The sequence below is a fragment of the Micrasema longulum genome, unplaced genomic scaffold (genome assembly GCF_059751315.1).
Source record: "Micrasema longulum isolate JH-2025_06_02 unplaced genomic scaffold, ASM5975131v1 h1tg000564l, whole genome shotgun sequence".
In the NCBI taxonomy this organism is placed as follows: Eukaryota; Metazoa; Arthropoda; class Insecta; order Trichoptera; family Brachycentridae; genus Micrasema; species Micrasema longulum.
Window position 1 is genome coordinate 222,137 of NW_028277760.1, and position 25,333 is coordinate 247,469.

Sequence of the window (25,333 nt, forward strand, 5' to 3'; positions counted from 1 at the left end):
TAAAAACTGCAAGATTAAGTCATTTTCTGTGAGTAAATTAAAAATTGTTTTACGAAAACCAATTTCAATTTTTACTATTCAAAAAAATTTAAACCATTTTAAAAAATGTAAGAAAATTTGACCACTTTTTAGAAAGTTTTATTTGTTAAATTTGCCAGCTTTTTGGGAAATTATAAAGACTTATTTTTTTATTTTAAATGTTTTTCGTATAAATATTTTTAACGGTCTAAAGAAGAAAATAAAACATACAAAATATTATGAATTCTGTACATAAAATACAATTTCAAAGCATAGGTAATCTAGCAAATAATTGCACTGCTGTACAAAAAAATTACGATCGTTTTTTTTTTCTACATACACATTTAAAGAAAAATCGTTTTGGGGGCAAGCTCCCTTAATTACGAAAATCGCATCAGAACTGAAATGGTTTGTAAAAAAAAACAAATTGGCTTATGCATAGTCAAACACGAACAAATTAAAAGGATTAGAGATAAACTCCATTGGTTTTGTTAAAAATCCAATTATGTGTCAACCCTGGCCCACAAATCCATATTGTATAGAAAAATTTAGAAAATAATTGACAATTTGGCCCACCGGTTTTTTTCATTGATTTTATAATGGTGATGCCTCAATGATGCTATTGTTTAAACATAAACAGTTTTTTTCGCCCAAAAAGTAGTAATAAACCGTATGATAAGGATGATAAAACCAAAAATAACAGTTAATTGCCAAGTGGGCAAAATTGTCAACAAGTGGAGATAATTTTGCCCAGCATGTTTTGTCTTCTAAAATTGCATAAATAAAAGAAAAGAAAAGTTTTTGTACTTGAAAAAAAGGTTCAGAATAATTAGTATCACTATTTAACAAAATGGATAGGATTAGTCTTATACAAAAAAAAAAAGATATTGTAAAAGTTTGTTAAAACTGGGCAAAATTGTCACGTTTGACGGTACAATACATACTAGTGTGTTTGTGTGAGCGTAAGTGAGTGAGAGGGTGGGTGAGTGGGTATTATATTGGAATGAGGGTGGACATGTGTGTAAATATTATTGCACAAGTGTCGAAAATATAAATATTTATAAAATTTTAAGAATTAGAGATAAAATATAATAAAATAAAATAATACTTTATTATTGAAACAAAGTATAAGACAAAAAAGTATGTTTTAAAACGAGCATTTTAAATGTTATTTTTTACAATCAAATGGATCAATAAATACACACTGCAAAATGTCATGTTCCTGGACTGGCACCTGAAGCGTAAAGCTAATCATCCTACCTTCATGTAAGAGATGCTCAGTATACACTGCATTTAGTATACCAATGCAGTGTCCTACGCACCATTGCGTACGGGCAGAGGGGTATCATGCTTAATGTTTGTTAGCCGAGATCTATTTTTAGATAATTATTTCGTATCTAAGAGAATGAGATATTGTACGTTACGAGAAAATATAATGTTGGTATTTTAAATAATGGTCTTCCCAAGAGATCTTTCTAGTTTTATCAAAAGGTAAACAACACTTCTAACCAAACCAGAGCCGCCCCGGTAAATGCATTTATTTTTTATTGTAAACATAAATCATTAATTTAGTTTGTTTTATTTCAAACAATATTGTCATTTATTTGTTTATTTATTCATTCATATTTTTCCATTATAAACTATAATAAATAATAAAAATAGTGTGACCTTACTGGGATTACCCGTGCCGAGGACACTTAACAATATACTTTTTTTAAATATTTTTACATTTTAGAATAAACAAAGAAGACTAACTTAATAAACAGAGATAATTAACAAAATGTTCCGACAGTTTTAAATACTACGTAGTTATGTTTATAATTAATTTATTTACATTTATATTATTTATATTAAGAAATGCACAATGAAAGAACAAAAACATAACATAAGCTATACATTTGTGGAGCAGTTGATTAGGCAAATGAGATAATCCAATTTACTTCTACCTTCTCCACTGTTCATTTTTTAAAGCCTTTTTGAACATTTTCTCGTTACTAATTGTTTTAATAAATAGTGGAAGTAGGTTATAGATATTAGTTAAATAATACTCAAAATCCCTTTGTCCGAAAGTGGTATTAGTTTTTATTTGTTTAAGTTGTCTTTGTGTTCAGGATCTAGTGATTATATTATGTGTATTTGATGTTAACTCTAAACAGACTGAGCTAATAATCTCTTTGCAAACGGTGCTGTACAAGTACCATTATTAAGCAAAAAAAATGGGGATATTTTGAAACACAGGTCTTTAAAATCAACAATATAAGACATTAATATATATAAATATATATATATATAGTAAACACACATATATATATATATATATATGTGTGTTTACCGGTAGTCAGGTGGCAGAAGGGAACATCTGTATTTTTGTCTATGTTTAAGTTTTCAAAAAGTTTAATTAATATTTCAGTAAATACACGCAGACAAAAAAAATCAGCGTCATTCAGAATGGTAATTTATTATTGAAAAGCAACACTAAAATATTTTAGTTTGTGAAGTCTTGAAATTGAGACGTATTTTAGCTCTCCTGAACATTTTTGAAAATTACAGATGGTCCCTTCTGCCATCTGACTACCGATACTAGCTTTTACCCGCGGCTTTGCTCACGTGGTATAAGGGGAGAAATAATATTACATTAAATAAGAGTTTTTGTATATCAATAAGAATTTTCTCAGTGGAATGATAAATTTTATCGGGATTGAAACTAGCTTGGTCGTGCTATCGCTATGAAAAAAATACGATGATCCGTTAATTTATGATGACATAGCGTCATTAAAATGTTCACAAATCCAAAATCCTACAAAACTAAAAATAAAAACAAACCAAGCTAACCATTTGTAAAGCATGTCAATCAAATGGTTAGCTTGGTTTGTTTTTATTTTTAGTTCTTGTAGGATTTTTGATTCTGCTGAACATTTTAATGACGCTATGTCATCTTAAATTAACAATTATATATTTTTTTCATTGTATTTTTTTTATATTCGGGATATAAAACAAGTATCTTATTTTACTTCCCACCTCTCCGGCTATCCCTATGCAAAAAAAATATTCCAATCGGTCGCTCCAAACACAAACGAACAAACAAACACACTTTCGCATTTATACGAGTAATACTATTAGTATGGAGAGTATACTCGTATATGTCAGTGTAATAAGTTTATGTTCCTATGTATGTCTAATATGTTTATTTTGTTATATCAAAATTTTGAATTGGTCAACTATATTATGAAAATCCCTCTCCTCCACTCCTCCACTCTATTTCCTCATCCCTTAACCTTCTTACGAGCTCTTTTTTTTCTCACGTCTTATATAATATGTATATTATTTTTCTCTTTACTTTTTACATGTTCTCTCACTATATTTGTGAAAAACTTTAAATGCATCCAGTATGTACTTTTTTTAATATTTTGATTCTTATATTACAACTGTTGTTTTTCCTTAATAAGAAGAATTAAAAATAAATATACCGGTTTAACACTACAAAGGTAACTGTCTAATATGACTATTATTTTTTTAAAAAAATAGTAATAGTGTAAAACTTCAATTATCCGGATGAGTGCCAGACGTTATCCGGATATCCAAAAATCCGCATAATTGGATAAACCATTAAATTTAGGCAACGTGTATAAGAATCGGGTTGTGGTCCTGTGGCTAGTGTCTCGGGCTCACGGACCAAAGGTCCGTGGTTCGAATCCCACTCTACCCCAATTTTATTCCCGTTTTCTAATAGTGAGTTATTTACAACTCATTGAAAATGGCCCTTAAAATTAAATATTTGTGTAAATCAAACGCAAATATTTCTTTTCAATAAAAAATAAAATAAAATTTTAAAAAACGCATAATTTACTTTAATATCACCTTTTTATTGCTGTGAATTGGAATCACATTAAAAACTTACTTCAACATAATATTGTTAATTGAATCGGCATTCACTTCGTAACACTTCATTTTAAATTACTATTAAAATAAAACTTTGTTAATAGTGTTACACAATTTTTATTTTTTTACAAGAACACGACTACAGTTTCGGGAAAGCACTCCTCCCATCGACGGGTGATATAAAAAAAACTTTTATCACTCTCTCCCGCTTCCACTCCCACAAAGTCTACTATAAGCCATTGAGTTTTTATAATTTTGTTATAATAATTTTCTATGTATAAATGTGTCCATAAAAATGCCCATTGGGCGTATATATATAAGTAAATAATAATTTACTTAAACATGTTCGGCAAAGTTAATTGCTTTGACGCAAATTGTTATCATAAATCTTGAGGGGTTTTGTCTCGCAACGTGTCCTGCCCATTGCCACTCTGAAGTGCGATCTGATCTTGCGACGCAATCCATGATATCCACTCGGGTTTTGTTTCTAATTTCCTCATGTATGATACCCGTATGCAGAGACAAACCTTAAGGTGAGGAAAGTATATTCTATTGTCTTCACTTTCGGGTTATTCTCTGCATTTGAAATTAGAATGTACTTTCCTTACCTTAAGTTTTGTCTCTGCATACGGGTATCAGTCTCTTAGGTTTATACGAGTACCAAGCATGGATATTCCATGGACCGCTGTGTGTATTTGAGATTTTCTCGGAAAAATGGAATACTCATGGGCGTATTTAGTTGAAGTCAAAATTAACAATATTTTTTTATTTAATTTCTAAAAACGGAAGAAACCATTAGCCCATGCTCGCAACGCGGGCAAAAGAACCTCCCCCGTCGGAACTCAGAGTGCTACTAACTTGCGTTTGGCAGAGGCACCGGCAACTGCTGTTTGCGCGTGTGATGCGTGAAATTGCCTCTCGCTCCCGAATATACCTATAGGGTCGAGAGTGAGACGTAAAGAGTGTGCGAGACAATTCCATATTCGGTACTCTTATATTTCATACTCAATAACTTGCGATACATCGGTTAACTTACTATTGTAGGTGTTGGTAATTTATCTCCGATTTTCGATAACTTGCTTTTTCTGATACCAATAAGTATTGATTATTTAACGCATAGGTAAATGTATAAAGGGGAAATACCGAAAATCTTAACCTAGAATTTATTATGTTTATTAAAGTTATTAGATGCAATGTGTACTACCTACACATCACCGGGAAGGGAGAGTCAAAACCAAGAAAATCGTGATCAGTATTATTTATATATTATGATCACTTGGAATCATCACACCATACAAGTTTTTCTCACTTTGATTTAGGTGGAGAAATTCCGTAATACAGCCCTTATGAACTGCTTTACAGATAAAGAGTAATTTACATTTTTAAGCAGTCGTCAATTAACACTAGCAAAGTAATAAAGATTTTTATTCCGAGTTCATTAAAACCATTATATTTTATACGTAAAGTAAAATGTTAATAAGTTCTCCAGAATAGTAAATATAGTAATTAATACATATATATATTAATTCAATCATGTTATCTATTCTAAAAAGGACATTAATACCCGTAGTGACAGCTTCAAGAAAGTAAGTTTAATTTGAATACGGTATTGACAGTTTAGATTTGATGTTCCTCTTTGGGTAGGTTCCAGTGCCTAATTGTTGTGTTTATTGGTCCCTGCAGTACTAGAAAACTCCGTATTTAACTTTAATCTACAAAGAAGCGACTTCTATCATTACAGTCCATAGCTACAGTAATATGAACCTTTACATTTACACTAATTGTATACATACAAAATAAGTTTCCTTTGTTATTTAGTTCTTACAAGCACAACAAGGATTTCAATTGAAATCTCCAGCTCCAACTCTGTCAGCGGCTCTAGTTGTCCCTCGACTTAAATAGGCAGATGGCAGCAGTCTCTAAAAAGTAGTCGCAGTCCTGATATGGTTGATCTAGTGTGTTAGTACTCTTTCTCTTCCTATTACTCCCTTTATGCCGCTGACTAGTACCAACCTATCCAATTTGTCGTTCCATCTCCAACACTGTCGACCATACTCTTGCTGCGGTCTTTTGACTTGGTTCGACGGATAGCTGAAGTCACTGAAGAGTCTGTGGCAGTTCTTATACTATCCAGCGTGCTGCCTCTTTATTGGTTGACCTATAATCTCCCCTCCGATTGAAGTGCGCAAAGAAAACCTTTAAACAGACATTGGAGAATCTGTCTAACTAGATTTGAGACTTGTATGACTTGTACGTACGACAATCGTATTCTCAGCGAAAGCTGTCATTACCACATCTCTAGAGCATGCATTTTTCACTCCACGTTTTAACAGCAAGCAGAAATGGAAAATACTTGAACTTTGACAAACCGATTTTTTTTATATGCCCCTATCTTTCAAAACATTTTTGAATCGAAACGTTGAACTTTCAGCTTTTGCAATCCATCTTATGTTTGTAAAACTCATAAATATAACTCCCTCATCAGCACCACCAGCTGAATAAGACACTGTAATGATCTCTTCAATCCGTGCCTCATGTCTGAGGATGGTGATTACGCCTGACTCCAGGCATGGCTCGCCTGTGGACAGTCTCCCTCCATCTGGAACGGTCTTGTGCTCTTCTATAGGCATTCGTCAGTGATGATTCTGGATAATTCAGTGACTGTGCCGCTCCATCTTGTCGGTTGACCTTCACGCGACGCGAATGATAATGATACTCTAATTGCAAGGTATCAGCAATCACTTTTAATATACATGAAGGCAGGATGATCACTCTTACGCCTGTCTCATAATACTGAAGTGAAAACCGACCCATTCAATAAATATTTCAGGTCGTGCTTGTCAGGAATTGAACCTGGGATCTCAGATATAAAGTAGCTAAAGTCGTAAACATTATTCTAGGGTTTGATAGACAAAACCGCCCGGACACGGGAATCTAGGTAATTATGTAAATTTTCGTTATGTAAAAAGCAGACCATATCAGTTACAGCTTGAGTCGCATCACCTTCGAGCCACTTTTGGAAGACAGATATGAAGAAGTTATGGACCATCTCCGAGAGGTGTCTTATTCGGATGTCCCATTATACAAGGCTGCCGGGCTGGTTGGAGAGGGGAAAGCTCCAGTAGAACTGGATAATGTTTACCTCAACAGTATCAAGGAAGGAGTATCCATGGTAGCCTTGGACGATGGAAAGGTAATATTTTACAATATTCAAATAATATAGGTCTCACAATAAAACAACACAAAACACAAGTAAACGAAAATATATACAGTCCATTTTAATATTTAATAACCTTTTCTTATGTGTGCTGTGTGCGAAACAATAAGTTTTTAAATAAAGCAGTCAAATGTACGTGCTCACACAAGCAAAAATTATGTTTACTTGGTTCACCGACAGGCACTAACACGTTAACGTAGGCTTAATAAAGATTTAAACGCACGGAATTTTATTATCAAAATAGAAGACGAGTGATACATCTTTAAATTTACAAATTTTAAATAACTAGTGACCGGTTTTATCGTCTTCACATCAGAATCCTTTTAAAATTAAATATATTAACACAAATTAATGTTAGCAAATATTTGTATATAACCACTAAGCGACTTCATGACTGCTGGTTTCGAGACGTGTCTGTCTCTTCGGCAAAACATTAATTACGCTACTAATAATCCGATATCGGAACAGAGACGAAGGAAATAACTTTAATAGCTACCTACTATTGATAGAAAACGAAATGAAGGAATAATTGAGGAAAGTGGAAATCTAATCATTTACGGGCATTTACTACGCATACCTATTATTGTCTGGTTTCGGGGTTTATGGGCTGGTTAAACCAGCCAATGACAGGTCATAAGGTAAATGCCTAGATTTGCACATTTCTAATGATTCCTCTATCTTGGCTGAGGTATCTGTCAAAGTCGTTTCCTTTGTCTCTGGTGAGACATTAGTCTCTTTTAGATAAAATCCTAAGAGGGCTCAAACTTGTTGTATCGACGCAGTACCCTATGGACCACTGTGTATGAATGGGGAAGTGATGATGATTTAAGGAAGCTTATGACCTGTCATTGACTGGTTTTATTTAAAAATTATTCTGGTTTGGTAATCGTATCTTCCCTTTTATAATTTTGTTTGTTTAATTTGGTTATCTTTTAAAGTAACGAGGCTAAATTTACAAAGGATTTATTAAATTATCAAAAAACAAATAAGCAGATGTGATTATTCAAAGACAGGCAGTGTTTATTATAACAAAATTTTAATATTTATTCATCTTAGTTTGCAGGAGTGCTAATAAATGGTATTTTAACACCAGATGCTGTTCCTGGAGCAATAGAGAGTATGAAAAAATCGACAAACGAGCGGTACAAAAAAATGGATTTTATGTTCCTAAAATTATTACTTGATTTGGATATATTTAACAGGTAAATGTTTTGATCTTTTAAACAAAACAAGAAATTATATTATAGTCGAGCCGTGTGCAGTCGGTTAAGGGACATATGGCATGCACAAATTTCCTGGAGGCTTCGAAACAAATTAGGTTGGTCGGTTTTCGATGTCTAAAGGACCTTTTTGGGGCTACTTAATCAGCAAGTATATTTTAAGAAGCGAGATGACTAAGCCTGCGCTTCCTCGGCCTAAGGTCTGCTGCGGGTGACAGTCTTGTATCACCTGACGTCGACTCGACCTATCCATTCAGGTATAGGCTTTTAGTCCAGCGTTGTCAACACTGCCAAATAATTTGATCTAACGAAATCTATTGATAATTTTATAAATTCATGTGTTTTAATTGAAAGATCGTTGAAATCTTGGCAGAAAAGGATAATTTCGGACTAAACAAAACATCTCCAGCCTGTTTAAGGTTAAAATGCTTTCAGAGATTTTGGGACCAAAAAAAAGGTGGCCAAGTTTTTTTAACTAGATGAAATTCAAATTACAAAATTTACTATGTTTTGAATGAGTGCTAAATAAAAAAATAATTATCAATACATTTTTTTACTTCTCTCTTAAATATTTTGTATTCCTAGGCCCCGACATTTATCTTCAATTTTATCTACGGAGTAAAATTAAGTTTTCTGTATCAGAATATGCATACCTTATTTTTCTTGTAAACATGTTTAATTATAGGTTACCGACGAAGATACATTAAATAATTTCGTACACAAATATCGGTTTTTCTTTATAGACAGTCGAATATAATTCTGTTAACTGCCCAATATTATCAGGGCCATGACTGAATTTTAATTTCTTTTGTTCTTTTCTTTTTATCTGTTAGTAAAATGATGTCCTGTTGTTTTTTTATTTTGGAATTCAGATATTACCAATTATTGTTCTGCATACATAGATCTCGCAGTTACAGTTCGTGGCAGAGACACATTATTATGTAGGCAAGTTGTCTTTATGGAATTTAAAGAAACAATCATTTTTAAATAACGATGTGCATTAGATTAATGTTTTGGTTTGTATGTTGATCTACTTACAGAAGAAAGGCAGTGAATATAATAACGGCTGTCTTTCTCTGTCGCTCTCAGTCGTGTTCATCGGTTCCCTGCCATACCAGAGCCCTCCTGATTTAACTTTAATCTTCCAAAAATAAATCTTCATAGAGAAGCAACAGCTTTCATTACAATCCACAGCTGCCGTAATATAAGAAGCCGTTAAACTTCATCATCATTCCATGTTCGCTCCCTAGTTGGAGCATATGGTATCCACAAAGATCCTCCAAGCATCTATGTTGGCTGCCAGCTCCTGTGCATCCTCCCAAATCAGGTTTGTGGCCGACGAACAGTCAGCAGTGGACGTCCAGGACCTCGAAAGGCCGGCGCCTTGTAAAGTAGGCAAGCGTGGTTAAGGCTCTCAGGAGGCATCCGCAGCACATGGCCAAACCAACCGTATCGCCTCCGCTTGATGACAGTTGTCACCGGAGTTTACTGCGTCCGTTCTCTTATTACTTCATTCCTTACAAAGTCAAACTACCGCACAGCCAAGATTCTTTTAAGACACCTATCCTCAAAACTCTGAATTTTGATGTTTTGGGCCCTAGCACGATGCCACGATTCATTTCATTTTCATTTCATTTATTTATTCAGATATTTAGAACATTACAGAAAAAGACCCAATTCATTCTAAATACAATAATAGATCACAAATTACAGTAGATAATTATGTTATTAAAATAATATAACAAAATGTAAAAAGAAAAATTAAATGTTAGAAAGTGCTTTCCTAAGGGAAGGCCCACTGTCGTGAAATATGTCGACATCCGAGGCGATGCGATTAAGTAGCAAGATTGCCCTACCAACCGGCATAACCATTGGCAGGTTGGTTCTGCATCGCGGTAGGTAAAACAATCGATGCTGTCTTTGTCGAAGATAGTTATCAGGTACGAACAGACCTACATCCATCAGAATTTCTGAGTTATGTATGCGACCACCGATCACCTGGAAAAAGTGAACACCCAAATGAACGTCCCTCCTCCTCCATAATGACTGATAGCCTAGCATTCCCAGTAAAAAGTCAGTTGGGAAGAGCCAAGGATAATATCCACACTCTTTAAGGTACAGATAGCGCAGAAATTTTTTCTGCACTCTCTCCACCATCAAAGAGTATCGAGTCTCATGTGGCGACCAAATAATGGAACTAAACTCCAAACGACTTCTTACCAAGGAATTATACAATGTCCTCAAAATCTGAGTGTTAGAAAAGATCTTGGCATTTCTAAGAACAAAACCAAGCATTTTAAGGGAGTCATTACATAGATTAACTATATGAAGATTAAAAGATAACTGAGCATCAAACAACACCCCGAGATCTCTGGACGTTGAAACCCTTTCAAGTCTTACTCCGTCCATGAGATAACGATAGTATATTGTTTTGGATGCTCTTGTGTATGCCATTACAAAACATTTGGAAACATTGAAGAACAATTTGTTTTGTTTGCTCCATTGAATTATATTTTGAATGTCACACTGAAGTTTAATACAATCAGAAGAAGTCAGTATTTCACAAAAAATTTTTAGGTCGTCAGCAAATAAGAGAAAATTACAAAATTTTATGACTTTACCAATATCATTTATAAAGATTAAAAATAACAATGGTCCCAAATTAGATCCTTGAGGAACCCCTGAAGAGGTATTAAATGTTTCAGATTGATACAGTCCATATGACACATATTGCTTACGATCTGTAAGATAATTTGTGAATAGCTTCAGAAGAATGTCGCTAAAGCCAATCCTCTGAAGTTTCAGAAGCAAAAGTTGGTGATCTACCTTATCAAACGCTTTGGAAAAATCGTTGTACGAACAGTCTACTTGAGCACCTTTGTCGAGTGACTTAGTGACAAAATTCGTAAACACCATCAAATTTGTATTGGTTGAACGCCCAGGCCGAAATCGCATTCGCATCCGTAGAGGAGAATAGGTGTTATGCGGGCGTTTTGTGGGCGACATTTTGTTTTCACTGAGTAAATATCCGATTTCAAGACAACCTTCATACTGTTGAATGTGGCGCCTGCTATTCCTAGCCGCACTTTTAGTTCTTTTTTAAAGCTGTCTGCTTACACAGCCTTTACACTTAACTTATTTCAATTCTAGGTTTGGAATAGACAGGGCTATGGAATGCCGCCTGCTATCAACTACAAGACAATACCGTGGATCGGGTCTTGGAAAAATGTTGGTGGACAAAATTACCGCAATGGCACAAGAATTAGACTATCCGGTAAGAACTATTTTTAAAAATCACCTTTGTTCACAAAACAAACCAAAGCATGTACTTATCGATCGTCTAGTTTCTAGTTCATTAGTCAGACAAAAAGTCTTCACTTCACTTATAAGATAATTGCAAAATGCCACAAAAACTGTTCTTATGCCGAAAAACTTCTACAGGATAATGATAATAACTTCCAATGGTGATAATATTTCTTGGGTCTTGGGTTAGGTTTAAAAACATTCCTAAATTACTGACCTATTGAGAGAATGGACATTTACCAATGTAACCATTAACCATAACCATTGGTGACAAAGTGCAGGGAAAAATCAACAATATTATATTTTCGGTGGCTATTTGAATTCACAAAATTTTGAGAATGTCCAAATTGTACAGAAATTCTGGATTTTCCCTGACGGGATCTCTGTTGAAAAAATATCTAACATTGATATTAATTCCGTCAAGGAAAAATCCATACCTAAATTATTGTTCATAAAAATTCAAATTCATTTATTAGACGTAGGTACCTGTAAACATTATAATGAACTCCGTATTAATGTAGATATTTTTAACTGCACGTTGCATTTGTACAGAATATTTCTTCATGGAGTTGATTTTTTGGGATGTTGTGCTATGTATATGTATCGCATGTAAAGGATGTGGTTTTATATGTAGATGCATGTAGATCTGCGTATGCATGTGTGTATATGTATGCGCTCTTGAATGTGTACATAGATGGCTCGGAGTGTGCATTCGGTATTTTCATTCGTTATCAATAATAACCTCCATGGAAAACGAAAATGTTAATTGTTTAATTATTATTTTTTCACTTAAGTTTTTTAATTATTTATTTTTTGTCACATTTAATGTTTACATCTTTTAGATAATGAATGAAAACTCAATTGGTCTTTTTATGTTTGAAAATCTTTGTGTTTAATACTTATTATGTATGACTGTATGTTTTCTGAATAAAATATTTTTATTTTTTAAATCATATGGTTAAAATAAGTAAGGTTGATAAAAAAAAATAGAGTTTGTCTTTATACGAGAATACTAATGTACCAAGGTTTACTAAAAATGTTAAGAGGCGTAACCTCGTAACGAAAAATACTTTAAATATATTTTAGTAATAAAAAACTCTTAAGTATATTTATATATATATTAGAAAATAATTGTTTTATCTAATGTTGATTTACTTTATTATTTTAATAGCGCGGTTCTGAAAGAATGGCGTTTTAAAAAGGTTTTTCAATCGAATGATTTCCTTACTTTTTATCAGACTACAGCCTTAAGGTTAGTCGATAAATAAGCAAATATATTTTTAATTGTATCTTTATGTACAGTTGGTGATTGGAGAAGCAGTAAATGACTTCCTCTGGAGATTACTAGCAGTCGAGGGGTGGATTATGTTGAGAGAAATGCCATACAGCGATTATATAGACGAAGCCACAGGAAAATCGCTATACAAAGTAGATCCTCCACATCATATTCTTGGCTTGTGTGCCAGGATAATAGATAATAGGTAAATTATTTTATTTCTTTACAAAATAGAAACCAAATTGTCATTTTAATTTTATTGTAAACTAACATCGACACATACAAAGCAAAATAATAACTGTCCACAGCATGCGAGTTGCAATGATCACAAGGAGTTGAAAAAAATATGCAAAAATAAGTAAAATACAAATATTGACAAAAAACTAAAAAATACGAATAAAATAAAAGCAAAAGGCGGGTATCTACAAAACACTTAACGAGTCTCAAAAGATATAAATGTTACTGGCAGTGTACTTTGAGTACCTAGTAAAACTAAATAACTTTAAAATAGGGAAATATAACTGTTTTTTTTACATTTTCAAAGTACTAAGGGTCTATGAAACACTGTCCAGTAAAAAAAACATATTTGCTACTTATTAGGACAAAAAAAATGTAATTTTGAATTCCTGCAAAAACGGTTATTACGTTGGCCACGCTCCTAATACGTAACGATTCATGTTAATTTTGAACTTTGTACCTAACCATTCAAATTTCTATAGAAACCTTCACGAGTCTTGACGTCACAATTATGAATGCCAAACATGTCGCGTTTGTCTAGTGACATTTAAAAAAAAAAAAATTTAAAGTTATGTTTAAAAACATTTCTCCATAATATCCATATTGATATTGAAAATACACTTACACACTTCTGGTCGAACAATAAGGAGAGGTCTCAGCAAAATGTCCGTACGGGGTTTTCCCAGAGCACGAATTATGTCATACCCGAAACCCGTACGACTTTTGCTCAGAGACATCTCTCATTTATCGCACCGAGTGTTCAATATTTTGGAAGAGCGTATTAAGCTCTCAAGGACAAAAACTTTTTTCAAGAAAGTAGTTAAGGCTGTAGTCGGGAAAAACGAACGCAAAATTAGGAAATCATACGATTTTGCCATTTTAAAACGAATGTTTTTTTTTTAAATAGGGCAATAATAAAAAAACAAAAAAACGTAAATTAGATAAAAACAATATGTTTTAAATGTATTTCTGTTAAAAAATATGATTAAAATTTTTATGTAACTAAAATATAATTACTTTTAGACCGGCAGATTACGCCATTTCAAATTTAGACTAAACTTAGGTATCTGGGATCTCAATAAAGACTAAGTATTGAACAAAAATTTGTTGTAATAATTTGAAGATAATAATTTAACATAAAAGTGGCGGCGGCCAAATTTTATTTTTGGTTTTAGAAAAAAAATACAAGTATTTTAAATCATGTACGTTTTTGTGACATTTTCCTTTATTTATACTTAAAATTATGCCTTCGATAATACTTTAAAAAAAAAAATTGAAATACTTTAGTTGAAGCCTTTTTTTATAGAATTGTATTCTCTTTTTTTAATAAAGAAGATAATTCTGGTTGTAATATTTAATTTAAAACAATATCTTATTGACTTTTTCGTGACCTTCAGACCAGCCTTTTCGAAAGCAATTAGGGCCGTACTGTATATATATATATATAAATATGCATATCTATATATATATATATATATTTATACACTAAAAAAAATGTTTCTGATCCTATATTTGTGGTGATATACTCATGTGTCTATGTCAACTAATTGCTAGTCCCATCTCAACACAGGAATTTTAGTCCCATGGAGTTGGGACTTATGTCTCAAATAATGCACAATAGACTTATGTATGTAAATAAATAAATAAACAAAGTAAACAAATCAATTTACATTAATTTCAGATGCAAATGCAAGGACCCACTACCACTGCCGAATCCAAAAATTTACTACCCAATCAAAATGGATTAAATCCGCTTCAGTATTTTCAAAACGAAAACTTATAAGAAACAAATTATGTGAACACCTCCTAAAGCGTTTCCTTAGTCCTTGTACCGGAACACTGCGATTATTGGGGATTTTCATTATTACCTTTTCTTTCTTATGTTCTTAATAAATTAAATAAAAATTAGTGATCGTAAATTGAATTATTTTCTTATCCAGTGTAAGTCCGTGTAACTGAAAAAATTATTCAGTTTAGTTCAGTGCCAAAAAACGGCGTTTATTATAGTAAATAATACAATATGCTATGTGTGCAAGACAGTAAAAAATGTACAATTAAACAAAAATGAAGTGCAATACAATTATGTACAATTTAATTACAAGCAAAAATATTACACACTGTTATCCTCGCTAGGTGTAGTAAATATTACTTCACATATTTAATTAATTATATTAGGTAGATACTTGTATAAAATAAAATTGTTTACACATGTGAAAGGGTTTTTCTTAACAAGAATAAAAACATATTTTTTATAATATCAGCAGTGAATAAATTACAACAATAAATGACATGTTGTAATTCAACGAAAAAACAACAAAAAAATATACACTATCAGAAAGCATCCTTAAAAAATAAATAAAATAAAAATTTTAAAAAATTAATATGCATGTAGTTCACTAATTTTTTTAATAACCTCCGCTTCATGTGTGCGTGACAAAAAGTTTTCATAAAAATAATTCTAGTGTGCCTACCAACACAAAATAAATTTGTATGTTTACTTGGTTCACTACCAGCACTAGCACATTAACATGGGGTTATTAAAAATTCGTTCGCACGGGACCTTAGTAATAAAAACGTAAATTAAACAAAATAACAGTTTTAAAAACAGGAGTAAAATGTGCCTTAGGGGTTTTTACACGTACGTCAAAGAATAAAAAAATCGAAAAAATTGATAAAAATAACGAAATATGCTTAAATATAAGTATGGTGTAAAGTAAATGTTTTGAAGCCAGAACAAGTAAAAAATATTGTAAATGTAGGCGAAATTCAGATCAATCAAATAATTATATTATTTAAAACTGAAATATTTAGGCACAAAACATTTCAATGCTTCAAAACAAATAACCTTTTTCCAATTCAGTTCAGCAATCTTTAAAATTCAGAAATAATGTTTGTAATAGAAAAAACGGTAGAAAAGTTCACCTTTACAACTAGTTTTATTATTATTATTTATTCACGGACTCGTACAGTACATTTACTTTATTTTTGTATACAAGAACGGTCAAAATAAAGTACAACTAAAAAAATAAAGCAAAGACGATAAAAATAACGACCTAGAGACAAGACCTGTGCCTCGATTATGAACGCTATCTTCATATATATATATATCGAGACGGTATACTTAACTTCTGTACTATCTGTATCTTACCTCGGTATGTTCTACCTACTTGTCATATCGACATCATATGATCGAAACAAGCCAATGGAATGACCGCAAATAATTAGTCCGCGTTCCTTACGTCATTAACATTTAAAATAGTTCTCATTTATATTCTAAATAGGCTTCTGTAATAAAAAGCGCTCACTTCAGAGCGATTACAAACTCCAATAAATCTTAATTCAAGCAAAAAATGCTCGCTTGAACATGAATTTTGCATGACTTTTGGAAATCACCTAGACGGTACGCTTAACGATCGTCTGTATGTGTCTATCGATCGACTACAAAGCCGGCTCCTATAACGTCTCAATACATACACTCGGAAAGATAGTAAAACAGATGAAAAAAATAAAATAACAAAATTATTTTTTTAGAGTGGTAACTTTCTGGCGCATATAATCTGTGTATGACGCCTAGATACTCTTATTTGTTAATAGGAGAGAACCTAGCGACATTATTTTCACATCTACGGCGGCCTCCGCGGTGTAGTGGTCAAGACACTTGACTTACACACGGAAGGTTCCGGGTTCGATTCCCGGTGAGAACACAAAAAAAATAAATGTGATTTTTCTCAAGCCTGGGTGTTATGTGATGTAATTCACAACTGTAATTTGGCCTCCTGGCCTGTTGTTGTGCAAAAAAAAACTAAAAAGAACCTAGGCGTTCGTTTTATAAAAGTGACAGTAATGTCGGAATTTAATTCTACTTCAAAACTTACTTATTTCTCTCATATTTTTATTAGGCTTTTAAGAAAAAAAGTGCCAACCTCAAAACAATTAAGAAATTTAATAAATCATAATTAAAGGAAAAATTGCTCCGTGGAACAAAATTTCTGAAACTTTTAATGCGTAGATAAACGTATCGAGGGGTTCTTGACCCATCGGTATAAAATGATGTACTTACATCATAACTTGATGGTACTATCGGTAGTATTTTATCAGTACTATACCTCTGTAGTCGGTCGGGAGACTTTTATCTTCAACTATGACGTAACACTGAAGCTATGTCATTTTAGAGCGTAGATATGTGTACCGTGACGTACGCTTCCCCTTGATTCACATCGATGTACGTACCCAAAACTTGAAGGTGGGGGGTCGATAGTATATCTTTATAATCGCTATAGGGAATTTATCTTCAACTATACCGTCAAAGTGAAGGTATGACGTCTTTATCTTCGTATCATAATCGAGACCCTGGTATATTTCTGTGTTTTTTTAGATCTAGAAAGACGTGCACAAAAAAGTCCAAATCTTGTCTCTTGTTTACAATATGACACGATCGAGACATAGGCGCATGCAAGCTATAGTTTGTGATGTGCTGATCGAGGAATAGCACATCATTATTTCGCAACCGGCGGTTCGGAACATTGAATGCCACTTGTTCCAGTAACGACGGTACATCAATCAAACCATTTTACTCTTCTTCATCTTAGTTTTTTTTTTTTTTTGGCTTTTTCACCTCCCAACTGGAGAGGTGAAAATTTGTATAGTGTTACGCCTAGGCATTGTGGTGGAAAACGAATGGGAATTCCATCCTTATTATAGTGTTAGAGTAAGGGTGGTCTTCCCGCCCTTATTCTACCACTATGCCTAGGGGTAACTTTATACCAGGTTATAAGTAAGGCCCTTAGAATAATAAACGTAAAAACGGGAGTCAACGCTATATCTTTACAGACTTGAGATTTTCAACGTTGACTCTATTTTGTGCCTTTTGATACCACACTACGCTAGAAAGAGGAGGTTTTCAGAGTGAACCTAAATTGGGTGGGGGTTAATTATTGTTGGCATTAAATTAAATGCCTCTCTTTATTCAGATTCTCCACTACCACAAAAAGTTCACTGTGGTAGAACCAAAGCTGAAGCTATTGCTTTGAATGTCTTAGCACCAAAATCAATAGAATCAACTATACAAGACTTTAAAAAATCTCCATTTCAAAATGGTATTCACTTGTCGATTGCTATCAACGCTTCAAATAAGGGTTCCCAAAAAATGTATCCAATGGTCATTCGATATTTTGACCATGAAAAGGGAATTCAAAATAAACTAATGGATTTTTTAAAGATTCAAACGAAACATCTACAATTTTTTTTGAGAATATTGAAAATTTTATGCTAAAACATAGCTTAGACGCAACTTTTCTATCTGCATTATCTGCAGATAATGCATCGGTAAATTACGGTGTTCACAATTCCGTTAACCAAAAATTAATTGATAAATATTCTAATACCAAAGTCATAAAGGCAAATTGCAACAGTCACGTTCTTCACAACGCTGGCAGAAACGCAATCAAAGCTTTACCATACGACGTGGGAAACTTGACAATGAAAGTTTATTCCGAATTTTTGAACAGCGCAAAATGTACCAAAGAATTGCTATCATTTTTTGAAGAATACGAAATTGAATATAGAAAAGTTTTGCGACATGGGCTAACTAGAAGGTTGAGTTTAGGTCGAGCTGTTGACCGATTAATATTGTCGTGGCCTGCTATATCAGCGAGTTTTTAAAGTCGTGGTGAAGCAGCATGTAATAAGATTGTATAGGAATTCGCAAAGGAGTGCGGTGAATCTTATGATGTTAGAAATCTGCCTACGAAGATCACACTACAGGAATGTTATATGTTGTTAAGCTAGGGTTTCCTAGGACAGCGGTGCCCGTATTTTAACGGCCGTAGTGAACGGTGATGCAGTGGACAGCCGTCGTAAAGGTGATTAGAGAGTGGTTTCCTATGAAAACGGTGTTAAATGGTGTTGATAACACCGTTTTCCTAGAAAACCACACTCTAGTCACCTTTACGACGGCTGTCCACTGCATCACCGTTCACTACGGCCTAAAATACGGGCACCGCTGTCCTAGGAAACCCTAGCTTTACGACCCATGACGCCAAAGAATTCGAATTTGGCGCCGGGGTCTAAGCTTACATAATCGACCACTAGATGTCAGGTGTTACTAAGGGCTGGGGTGACGCCAGCTTGGTGACGCCACTACAAATTGCTAGGGGAGGATAGAAAGCTTGGTATCGAGAGAGAATTGTGCAAAGTCCGATAAGTGTGAATTGAGCGATAATTGATAAATAAACTATTTAATTACTAATAAAAACTGTGTTATTATTTAAGAACCGTCATAAATTCAGAAGTGGGATTCATCCAAATTGCGAAAATCGAGAGTTAAATTGTGTATGCCTTTGTTCTCTTTGTTTACTGACGCTACGCTACAACCTGTTGATTGTTTTTGTGTATGCCACCGATTGTTAGGACGTTTTCGCCACATCGTGTAGGACATTATTTAGTTTAATATTTCTTGTGCCTTATTCGTGATTTTCGGACAATTTAATTGCCAAAGTTTCGGATAAGAACACTTGTGCGGAAATGGATAGTTACCACCCGGAGGAGGCTCAGCGTCAGCGGCTCGAGACGGATAGAGATTCGGAGGGGGAGTCAGCGAACACCATCCTAAGGCAGCTGATGGAGGAGAAGCTTCAAGGGATGGTGCAGAGCTATTTCTCGCAAATCCATTTTGCGCCGCCGAGGCACGCGTCGTCTTCTTTGGGGCAGGTGCGAGGGGAAAACATTATTCCTCCTTTCAGTCCCGAGGACAAGAGCACTAATGTCGTCTTATGGCTTCGCAGGATCGACCAACTGGGCGCCATACACGGATGGGACGACTACACCAAGTCGTTCTTCATGCAGTCCAAGTTGTCGGGTCAAGCCAGAGACTGGTTCAACCGGCTCGACAACTACGATCTGTCGTGGGGCGCCTGGAAGGTCAAGCTTGCGAGGGCTTTTCCGAGACGGCATGAATTTGCGGAAGTCTTGGAGGAGTTAGTGGCGAGGAAGAAGACCAGTGGAGAGTCCATGACTCACTACTTCCACGCCAAGCTCGCATTGGTGCACCGATGCAAGATAGACGGTGAGGATGCGATATCCTGCATCATTCGTGGTCTACCAGTCGAGCTGCAGGCGAACGCCAAGGCTTTCCAGTGCTCGACTCCGCAAGAATTGTATGCGGGATTCCTGTCTTCACTGGATGGGTACCAGACGCCTTCAGGAAGTGCAGGTACCAGAGGTGCTGTCCGATCAGCCCCACAAAGGACATTTGGAGATAGCCGTAACTGGTCTTCTCGTGTGCTGCCAGCCCCACTGGTGACCTGTTATAACTGTGGGAAGAGGGGGCACATTTCGAAGGAGTGCCGCCTGCGGGACCAGAGGGCTTGCACCAAATGCTCGAAACGGGGACATTTGGCCAAAGATTGTCGTAAGTCAGTCCCGGAGAAGTCAAAGGTAATGTTGATCGGAAAGCCAGATAATATATTTTATAAAGTGGGCAAAATTAACAACCACGCTGTGAGGGTGTACTTGGATAGTGGCAGCCAGGTAAATATATTATCATCAAAAATAGCAGAGGCCTTGAAGCTAAGGAGATCAGTAAAAACTGAGCCTCTTATTGGGTTTGCTGGAGGTATCACTTTCTCCTTAGGTGAAGTAATATTCCGTCTTCAGATAGACGGGATCGAGATGGATACAAGGGCACTTGTATCTGATGCAGATATGAGAGATGCAGATCTGATTGTTGGGCAGCCAGTCATCAATAACAGTGAGGTAATATTTACAGTTAGTCAAGGCATGGCTCGGTTAGAAATGGATCAAACACACCACTTAGAGGAGATGGATGTTTGCGAAGATCCTCGCATCACAGTGGAGTTGCAGGAAGATACTGTGATAGATGTTGGGGAATCGAGATATGTTCCGGTGATTATTAAAGGTAATGCTGGAGGTACGGTTTGTACGAAGCCACGATACTTTGAGTTAGGTAAGATAAGTTACATGTTACCAGCCACCATCATGACTGGAGAGAGAGGATTGATGTCTGTCTCCAATATGGGTCACGAACGAATTCAATGGAGTGCAGGACAAGTCATCACTCGTGCTGACTTATGTGCAGAACATGTTCCGAGAGAAAAAGTTAACCGTGAGAATACATCTATGAGAGTCATGTCAGGCCAAATGCCACATACAAGTATTATGAGAGTGAGAGTAGGAGATATCCAAGTTGGCAAAATACCATCTGATAGTATGAATGAACTGTTGACAGTTCTAAATAGACACACAAAAGTGTTTGCAGATCACGAGTACGATCTGGGGACCACCAATATGGCAGAGATGTCAATTAGTTTGACTACAGATAAATCTATATTTTACAGGCCTTATCGTTTATCCTATGCAGAAAATGAAATTGTTCGCTCCAAGGTTAGAGCCTTGTTAGACGCAAACATAATAAGAGAATCGAATTCAAATTACGCATCGCCTGTTATTCTTGTAAAAAAGAAAACTGGCGATTACCGTCTGTGTGTTGACTTTCGATTTCCACTCTGGCAACAAATATTGTTTTGTTGTCTTTTTACGACAGTAGTGGGACTCCATTTTCGGCAATGATTCTATGAAGTTCAGGAGGTCATTACTGGATGTATTTTTGCTACTATAAGTTTTTGTACTTTTGGTAGATGCATTAACTTTACTCTTCTAATTTAATGCAGTCATGCGATTCAAGTCCAGGGTGTTAGTGAACATGGTTTTGCAAACTCTAATATCCATTTCATTAATTCTTAATTAATTAATTAATTCTTAATTAATTAATTAATTCTTAATTAATTAATTAATTCTTAAAGAATTAATGAAATGGATATTAGAGTTTGCAAAACCATGTTCACTAACACCCTGGACTTGAATCGCATGACTGCATTAAATTGGAAGAGTAAAGTTAATGCATCTACCAAAAGTACAAAAACTTATAGTAGCAAAAATACATCCAGTAATGACCTCCTGAACTTCATAGAATCATTGCCGAAAATGGAGTCCCACTACTGTCGTAAAAAGACAACAAAACAATATTTGTTGCCAGAGTGGAAATCGAAAGCAGAATTGTACAGATTTTATAAAAAAGATTGGTGTCCAAGTAAGGTTGAGTCACCACTTTCATTTGGCGCTTTCCACAAACAGTTGGATAAGTGTAACACTTCTTTGTTTCAACCGAAAAAAGATGTTTGTACAAAATGTGCTGCTTTCAAAGAAAATCACATAAGTGAGGCAGAATACGAACTTCATCAAAAAAGGAAAGAAGAGGCTAGAGCTGAGAAAAACTACGATAAAGGTAATCAACCGTATGTGTTTGCAATGGATTTGCAGGCTGTTCTTCTAGCTCCCAAATCAAATGTGTCCAGCTTATATTATAAAACAAAGTTGTGTGTACACAACCTTTGTTTTTTCAATTTAAAAACTAATGAAGGGTTTTGTTTTATTTGGAACGAGACAGGAGGCTTAAATGCCGAGGAGTTTGCTACAACTATTTGTCGTTTTATAGTTGAAAGGGTGTTTCCAAAAATAGAAGTAGAAGGAGCAAGCATAATATTCTATAGTGACGGCTGTACTTACCAGAATAGGAATGCTGTTCTTGCCAATGCCCTTCTTAATATTTCAGTATTACATAATTGTACAATAATACAAAAATATTTAGAAGTGGGCCACACTCAAATGGAGGCAGACAGCATGCACGCCTCCATTGAAAGGCAGAACTATTTACGTCCCAGCTGAGTACTATCAGATTTGCAAGAATGCAAAAAAAACTCCACCAATTTATGATGTTACATACTTACAACATACATTTTTCAAGGATTTTAAAGAGGTCAAATTTTACAAATCAATTAGACCAGGAAGATCCAAAGGTGGTTCAAAGGTAAATACCGTTTACTTATCCAGTATTTGATTAAATTACATTGCAAGAATGAGATGAATAACACTATTTTATTTATAACAACATTTTATTGACAAAATGCTTACTAATAAATGTCTACTTTGTTCATTTCAGGTCACTGATATAAAAGCTTTATCATACAGACCCGATGGCAAAATTTTTTACAAGCTCAACTTTTCAGATCCTTGGTTGGAATTGCCGCAAAGAAAAACTCTAAATGTATTACCAAAACCTATTACTGATCTGAACAATCTCCACCAAACCAGAATCAAGATTCCATTACGTAAATTCAATGATCTGCAAGAATTAAAAATTATAATTCCGAACGACTACCATGACTTTTTTGACAATTTACCACACGAGACACAATAATCTTACCTATGTCATATAATATATATTATTCACATTATTTTACTTTTCCATTATTCATAATAAATCAAGTTCTTTCCTTTATGCTGGTTTTTATGTACGAGTATAAATAAATGTTTTATTATAATACACCTAAATCAAAACTATAAAAATTGCTAACTCCAAATATGAATGCAAGGAGTTTTATTTATTCAATATTAAATTTACTATCTCCAATAAATACAATAAAATTTCAATTATTCGAAATATTCTATGGAAATTGTGTTCAGAAAATGTCTTTTAATCGCATTTATGGATTAGAACTCATAAATCGTATATATAACTTAATTCAGTAAAAATGGACAGTTTTTTGTCCACCCTGGAAAGTTACTACTTATGGAGTTAGCAAAATTGCATATTAAGGTATCGATAAGTAGACTTTCTCAGTGTTGAAGTGTATACTAATAGATTAGAATCTTATAATTTTTTTTATATGCAATAAGAAATTTCCTACGAGAACTACTGAAACTAATGCTTCCTTGATCGATCACATTCTATCTTGTCTATATCTTGCCCATTATTGTCTTATATTTCAAATATTGACAATCCACTCAGTGATCATAACATTTTGAAGTTAGAACATTATAATAGCATGAAAACGCATTTGAACAACCGATTACCTGCGCCATCACCTTTGAGTCCAAAAATTGACAATGCTATGTTAAAAACATATCTAGAAACTAGCAAATTTCCATATAACACAAAAGATAACATTAATTGTAATTATAAAAAGTTTATTGAACATTTTAAGACCATACTAGATTCCTGTAAAATAAAACGTAAACCACAATTAGGTAACCGACAACAAGGGAATACCCCATGGTTTGACTTAAAACTAGACTCGCTTATCAAAGAACGCAACTCAATTTTTAAACAGTGGAAACGAGATCCTTCCGATATTTCATTAATGAGCTTGAAAAACGTACCTAGAAATAAAGTGACAAACTATAGAAGATTTGTAAAAGCAAGTTACTTTACTGATATTTTTAAAGGAAGTGTCAACAATCCTAGAAAAACTTGGAAAACGATTAACTCCACCCTCACAAATGCTCCTCAGGGCAAACAAACGGAAATCAACTGTCTTTTGGTAAATAATTCTGAGATAAATGAACCAAAACAAATTTGTACAGAGTTTAACAAGTTTTTCATATCAGTCGGCAGTAATTTGGCAAATGCTATTGCATCTTATCCTGATGACATAAATACAATATGTAACATTTCCATGGGTGATTATTCCTTTTTTATGTACAGAACAAACAGATCTGAAATCGAACATATTATTTCTAAACTTAAGAAGCAATCAGCCCCTGGCCTCGATGGTGTTACTCCTACTATCCTTGGGATCTGTAAAGATCAACTAGCAGATCACCTTGTAATCTTAGTAAATGATTCGCTGTCAACTGGCATCTTTCCAGTGATAGTGATAGGTTATCTTAAAGGCATCGCCAATGCAAAGAGAGAGGTCTGAAGGAGGTGGGTCACAGGAGTGGGCAATGCTGATCTTCAAGGATAATATTTTGAAAAACAATAAAGCCATTTTCGATTATAAATATTTGTTTTTACTCGTCTATCTCAAAACTTAAGTAGCAACCCTCGATCTATGATTTTAAATGAGATGGAAGTTTTCAGCTACTTAATTAAGCTCGACGTAAAGAAAGGTGCAGGCAGCTATGGAATTCCACCTCTATTTGTTGTACGCTGTGCACAATCTTTCATGACTCCGCTGACTCTAGTTTTCAACAGATCGCTAAAAGAAGCAATTTTTCCTCAGAAGTTTAAGGAAGCACTCGTTATTCCAATTCACAAGTCAGGAGCAAAAAGTCTAGCCAAAAAGTAACGCCCAATCTCAATTCTGTCGATATTCAATAAACTGT

The 25,333-nt window shown here is 34.3% G+C and overlaps 2 protein-coding genes across 3 annotated transcripts; both read left to right on the top strand.

The window, feature by feature from the left end:
• The first annotated feature begins 5,283 nt into the window (after positions 1–5,283).
• Positions 5,284–15,361, top strand: LOC148280588 (uncharacterized). Of its 2 annotated transcripts, none has more exons than XM_088228153.1 (6): positions 5,284–5,483; positions 6,880–7,090; positions 8,171–8,316; positions 11,485–11,608; positions 12,940–13,118; positions 14,832–15,361. In XM_088228153.1, exons 1-6 carry the CDS (start codon positions 5,431–5,433, stop codon positions 14,896–14,898), a joined length of 780 nt encoding a protein of 259 aa, XP_088084279.1. In that variant the 5' UTR covers positions 5,284–5,430; the 3' UTR covers positions 14,899–15,361. The 2 variants fall into 2 exon arrangements, with proteins under 2 accessions (XP_088084279.1, XP_088084280.1); XM_088228154.1 differs by lacking the exon at positions 5,284–5,483 and adding an exon at positions 5,804–5,856.
• A 2,378-nt stretch (positions 15,362–17,739) lies between these two features.
• Positions 17,740–21,859, top strand: LOC148280589 (uncharacterized). Its single transcript, XM_088228150.1, has 2 exons — positions 17,740–18,938; positions 19,303–21,859. Exon 2 carries the CDS (start codon positions 19,673–19,675, stop codon positions 21,734–21,736), a length of 2,064 nt encoding a protein of 687 aa, XP_088084276.1. The 5' UTR covers positions 17,740–18,938; positions 19,303–19,672; the 3' UTR covers positions 21,737–21,859.
• The last annotated feature ends 3,474 nt before the right edge of the window (positions 21,860–25,333 follow it).